The sequence below is a fragment of the Motacilla alba genome, unplaced genomic scaffold (assembly GCF_015832195.1).
Source record: "Motacilla alba alba isolate MOTALB_02 unplaced genomic scaffold, Motacilla_alba_V1.0_pri HiC_scaffold_28, whole genome shotgun sequence".
Lineage (NCBI taxonomy): Eukaryota > Metazoa > Chordata > Aves > Passeriformes > Motacillidae > Motacilla > Motacilla alba.
In genome coordinates, this window is record NW_024037374.1 from 3,267,062 (window position 1) to 3,273,061 (window position 6,000).

The 6,000-nt window shown below is 62.5% G+C and overlaps 1 protein-coding gene across 1 annotated transcript; it reads right to left on the reverse strand.

The window, feature by feature from the left end:
- Nucleotides 1–1,254: 1,254 nt before the first annotated feature.
- Nucleotides 1,255–3,731, reverse strand: LOC119696262 (serine/threonine-protein kinase pim-1-like; the record flags this gene model as incomplete). Its single annotated transcript, XM_038125986.1, has 5 exons — nt 1,255–1,765; nt 2,012–2,188; nt 2,805–3,171; nt 3,376–3,426; nt 3,564–3,731. Coding segments are annotated over 5 exons (870 nt in total), but the record flags the coding sequence as incomplete, so codon positions are not given.
- Between the last annotated feature and the right edge of the window lie 2,269 nt (nt 3,732–6,000).

The following is a 6,000-nucleotide window of genomic DNA, read 5'->3' on the forward strand; positions in this document are numbered from 1 at the left end:
CTATTGAAAGGAAAAAAGGGGGAAAAAATCGATAAATTGTAAAAGATAAAAATAAAATCCAAGTGTCAGTGAAAAAACTTCTGTAACTTTGCATTAAGAGGTAAATGATCTTTTGAAAAAGAGAACTCCGTTATTTCCTTCGTAAATATGCCGATGGCATGGATCCATCTCACTGACCTCAGCAGCCTTTTAAAAGATTTTGGGCTTTGTTTCCAACCCTGTTATTTTCAATTGCGGTCGAAGCAAGAGGAAATTGCTTTGTGCCCTCCCGGCTCCAAGCAGGACTGGGAATCAAAACTCTGTCAAATCCCAAATCCTTTAGAAGATGCCCTTCCTTCTCACCCTGTTAGGAGCTGCACATTCCCCTTGACACTGTCAGGGATTTCTTAAAGACTCAAAGAAGTCCCACCTGCGGCTTTTTGCTCTGGTCTGGAAGTTCAGAAGGGCAGTTCTCCATCCCTCAGCTCCAGACTGCACTGCCTCAGGAACACGGCCCATTCGCCAGCTTTGGCCCACTCGTGGCACTTCTAGAGGAGGAAGACAGAGCACTTGCACAATTCCAGCCAATAAGGAAGGAAGAATGGGACAGACAAAACATCCTGGGGAGATGCAGGCGTTTAGATGGGACTGTGGAGAGTTTGGGTCCTTGCCAATTGCATGTGTGTCCCCAGCTGCAATCTCTTGGCCTGCAGGAGAGTCTCACTCACCTGCCAAAGCAGAAAGCTCAGGCGCTGTGCTCGGAACGGGCTCGTCTTATGCAGAGCTGTCAGAGCAATGTGAGGGCAGAGCCAGCCCAGCCGTGCCCAGGGCTGAGCCCAGCAGAGCCCTGGCAGAGCCCAGAGCAGCCTCAGCACCCGCAGAGCCTGGCTGCAAGGAGAGAAACCAGAAACTGCCCGTCAGCTGAAGGCTCCTGTCCCCTTGTCCCAACGCCCGCGGTGCCCAGGCCATGCTGGCCGTGCCCAGAGCTGTGCCCAGAGCTGCCCAGCACTGCTGCCTCTGGGAGCAGAGCAGGAGGGCAGGACATGTGCCCAGCCTGCAGCCAGCCACGGCACATCCAGCCCTCAGCAGCTGCCCAGAGCCAAAAGCAGCTGGGCAGCCAAATGAAGAATTCATTGCATCTGCCCCAGCAAAGGAGGAACCTTTGGTGCCCGGCCAGACCGTGCCATGCCCAGACCTGGGAGCATCCCTGGCTCTGGACTCACCTGCAAATTGGGCATGGAGCGTGTCTTTGAAGAAGGTGCCAGAATCCAGAATCCAAGTCCATCATCTTCAGCTGGCCAGGCCGAGGAAGAGATTGTCATCCTTGAGGCTGTCCTTGGTGTCTCCAGCAGCAGCCCCACCTGGTACAGCTTCTCCAGGGGCTCCTTCTCCTTCCCTGGGGCCAGACCAGGCTCTCAGGGCTCTGCCCAGGGCCCCAGCTGTCAGTCAACCAGACAAGCAAAGCCAGGGTGGATGGTGGCCACCAGTGCTTGCCACACCAGTTCTCCAGCTCAGCTGCAGCCCAAGAGCTGCGTGTTCCCTTCTGCTGACCCCTGCTCAGAGCTACAGGCAGGACAAAACCAGTCTGGTTTGCTCTGGCACTGATTGCCAAGAGATGTGTGGAGCTGGTACCTGCCAGGCCCCTGGATCCAACTGTGCATGTGGATCTCTCCCATCTTCTAGGGCAGAGGAACACCCTGCACCCAAGGATGGCAGAAAAGCTCTTCTAAGGATGGCCTGTCTGAGGGCTGCATGGACAAACACCTCTTAATGACATCCTGGCACGCTGGGGAGAGAAACCAGAAGTCACCAGTCAGTTGGAGAAGCTGCCCCCCCCCCCGTACCCATGCCCAGGCAATGCTGGGTGTGCCCAGAGCTGGGCCTAAACTTCCCCATGGATTCTCTGTTTGGAGCAAAGCAGGAGAGCAGGACATGTGCCGCCTCCTCAGCAGCTGCCAGAGCAGGATGCCCATGAGCCCGCTGCTGTCTCCCAGCACTGGTATTCCCCCCGTGCCCAGAGATGAGGATCCACCTTGAGAGAGCCGTGGTGGGAACAAGATGCGCCCCCAGATGATCTCCTGGCCCCTCCTGAACGGGTGCTTGCCCATGACCAGCTGGTACAGCAGGAGGCCCAGGGACCAGATCGTCGCTGCCTCGCCGTGGTAGCGCTGGTGGTGGATCCACTCGGGTGGGCTGTAGGACAGGGTTCCTGTGGAACACAGACAGAGCTCAGCAGGGGGATGCTGCTGCTCCCAGAGCCTGGCCCCAGCATCCCTGGGCATGTGGGGGCTGCCCCAGGGGCACACGGGGTGACCGCTGCCCTCTCGCCAGCACCTGGGACTTGTGTACAAACTCAGGGCTGGAACAGAAGCCACTGGGGCTGGAAGAGGGCAGCAGAAGCCCTGGGAAGGCCCAACCATGACACACAAAGGAAAAACCCACCCAGTGGTGGAGAAAACCCACTCTCCTCCCTGCCTGCATGGCCCCCAAAAAATGCTAATAAGCCAAGGCAAACAAGGGGAGCAGAGCAGTCCAAGCCCTTCCTCGCCTGCACACCAAACTGTCCGGGGCACAGGGTCAGACCCCCCTCTCTGCTACCCCCATGGGGGTTTTTGTCAGGCTGGCTGCCCCAGCTCCAGCCCCAGCCCAGGGCACAGTGGGTGCTGAAGGCTGTCGGCAGGGCTGGGAGCTGGCCCCCCTCACACCCCCACCCAAATCAGCTTGGCTCCAGCATCAATCCCATCCCAGCTGCAACAGGGGAAGCCCCGGTGCTACAGCCAGGCTGGGCCATGAGATGCCCAGGAGCATCCCCTGCGTGGGCTCACCTGCAAACTGCGTGTAGGCTGTGTCCTGGAGGAAGGCGCCACAGCCAAAGTCGATGAGTTTCAGCTGCCCGCTGGCCAGGTCGAGCAGGATGTTCTCGGGCTTGATGTCCCTGTGCAGGACCCCGCGGCTGGTGCAGTGCCGCACGGCCTCCAGCACCTGGCGGAACAGCCCCCGCGCCTCCTCCTCCGGCAGGAACCTCCGCTCCGCCAGGACACCCGAGAGCTCCTGGGCCCGCTCCGGACGCTCCAGCACCAGCAAGAAGCTGTCGGGGAGCTCAAGCCACTCCAGGAGCTGAATGACACCGGCACAGCCTGGCGACACCTTGGCCAGCAGCACGATCTCCAGGGGCGCGCTGCTGCCGTCGGGCTGCGGGAGGAGCGCGATGCCGTCAGCGGGGCTCAGGCCGTGCCGGGGCTCTGGGAGCCCTCAGCCAGCCCGGGATGCTCCGCATGCCCCGCTCAGCCCACGCCCGCTCTCCCCGCAGGGCTCCCGGCGGCTCCCGCCCTGCCGGGCCCCGGCTCCTCGCCGCCCGGCACGGCCCGGCTTCTGCCGCTGGCCCCGCTCACTCACCAGCTCGCCCCAGTGCCGGATGCGATCCCGCGGCACGCGTTTGATGGCCACCTGCGAGCAAGGGAGAGCAGCGGGCTCAGCTCGCCGCCCGCCCCGCCGCGCCCCGACCTTCTTCTACTCCTCCTTCTCCTCCTCCTCCCGCTACTCCTCCTCCTCCCCCTCCGCCTGCCGCCGGCCCCGCCGCTCACCGGGGCGCCGTCCGAGAGCCGCGTCCCCGAGCAGACGCTGCCGAATCCGCCGCGCCCCAGCAGCGAACCCACTCGGTAGCGCTCCTGCAGGGCCTCCTGCGCCTTCCCTGCGGGCCACACGCGGCTGTCAGCGCTCGGCCCGGGGCCAGCAGCGGCCCCCGAGTGCCCCCCGAGCGCCCCGGGCCGGGCAGCCCCACCCGCCCCGGGCCCCGGCGGCTCGGGGCCGGCGGCCGCGCTGCCGAGCGGCGGAGCTCGGGCCGGGGAAGCCGCAGCGGAGGCGGCGGGAGCGGCCGCGCCGCCTGTGTCCTCCGCGGGCCCCGGGAGGAGCCGGCGCCGGGACCGGGACTGGAACCCACGTCGGAGCCGGGGCCGGGGCCGGGCTCGGGCCAGGCGGAGCCAAAGGGCGGCGATGCCGCCCCAGCCCCAGGCACTGATGCCCGCCCAGCAGCGCCACCGCCAGCACGGCCAGAGCCGGGCGGAGGCGAGACCGCGGCGGGACGCCCGGGGCCGGGGAGGGGGCAGCCCCAACCGGGGCCGGGGGCGGGCCGGAGGCATGGCCCGGCCCAGCACGGGGAGAGGGAGGCCGGGGAAGGGGGGGATGGGAGGGGCCGAGCACCAAAGGGACACCGAGAGAGGGTGCGGGACACCGGGAGAGGGAGAGGAGGAACAAGGGAAAGGACGCAGAGGGTCTCTGGAATCGCTGCTCTTCTCCTGCTCTTCTGCTGCTGCCGCTGCTGCCGCCGAAGCGCCGGGAGCGTTTGTCCGCGTGTCCGTTCCCCGCGTGTCCGTTTGTCCGCGTGTCCGTTTGTCCGCGTGTCCGTTCCCCGTTCCGCCCCGCGCGCCCCGGGGCAGCACGGGCCGCTCCGCTCCGGGGCCCAACCGGACTCACGGAGCATCTCTTCCTCCCGCACCCGCGCCAAAGCCACCGGCTCGTTCAGCTGCCTCTTCCCCAGATTGGAACTTTTCTTTCCGGCCTTAGTGCATAAATCAAAAACACAATTAGTTCATGATAAGCACCAGAACAAGCTGGACCTCTCAGAGTAGCTGACTGGAAGAATCTGAAAAGGAGAAATGCAGGGGATGACTTGGTGAACCTTGCCTGGAAGAAGAGTGATTTTTTTCTAATAAATACTAATCCATTCCCTTGGCTTTTGGCTTTCTTTGCAGGCCATTTGCATCCCAGATTCCCCATGAAGTGAGAAGCCTGAGCTTGTGCAAGTGCCTGAAAGATGCCCTGTTCCTCTGCAGGGACACTCAGGCTGGAACAGGAGCCAGAGCCCTCTCTGGGGAAGCCTCCTCCAAGCTGGAATTTGTGCTGTGCTGGGAGAGGAGGAGGAGGAGGAGAAGGCTGGGCACTCTGTGGCAGCAGCAGGAGGTTTGGGCCGCAGGACATTGTGTCTGCACCGCTGCCCCGCAATGGGCAGCCGTGCCCAGGGCTCTGGGCCTGGCCCTGTGTGCGCTGAGCTCCCTGGGCTGGGCTCAGGTTCCTGCTGGGACTGGGCAGAGGCTGGGCTCAAACTGGGGTCAGCAGCAGTGCAAAATACCTCTGGGCATCTACGTTTCCTGCTGCTGGGAAGAAGCAATGAAGCGAGTCAAGAAGTTCTGGTTTCTGTTTCTCCTGGTGGATTTTTAATTTATTCCACACTCTGGAGGCAATTTCTGTGCTGGCCTCTGTCAGATTATTCTATTTCGAGAGCACCAGCAGCAGGGCTGTGTTTGAGGGCTGCAAATATGGCCTGTGGGGCTTTAATTCCCCTGGCCTTAGTGCTCAGGGGCTGGTGGGCATTCCAGTATCTGCTGATCTTTATAGCTGCGACAAAAACACTGATTGCACTGCCATGAAAGCACCGTGGGTAGCACCAACTGGAAGAGGCGCTTGCAGTTTTGTGGATAAAATTCAGGTGGCAAGCAGAAGAGGGCCAAGAGCAGCCATGATCTCCAATTGCCAAGGCAAAGGCACCAGCAGCCTCCTGCTGTCAGCTGAGGGTGAGAAAAACAGTGCTGAAAACAGCGCTGGAAGCCGATCCTTTCTTCCTCTGAGGGCTGGCTCAGGGCAGCACAGGCGGGCCCTGAGGAGTCAGGGCTGTGTGTGGGTGCTTGTTGCTCTGCTCCAGATTTCAGCTGGAAAAAGCCCTTGGGAGCCAAGGCAGGAGCAGGTGGGAAGGGGCCGGAGCTGCTGCTGCTCCTGCCCGGGAGCCCCGGCTGGGCCGGGCCGGCGCCCCCTGCGCTGCGGCTGCTGCTGCTGCCAGAGCCGGGCGGGACTCGGGGACAGGGAACGGACACGGGGGGACAGCAAAGGCCTGGGGGCTGCAGGGATGTTGGCACTCGTTTCCGCGCCAGCACAGAGCTTCAGCCCGCAATGAACCCAGAGGGAAACGCTGGGGAAAGGCTCCATTTCAGCCTCATTTACTCATTGCTGTGCAGGGACTGAAATTAA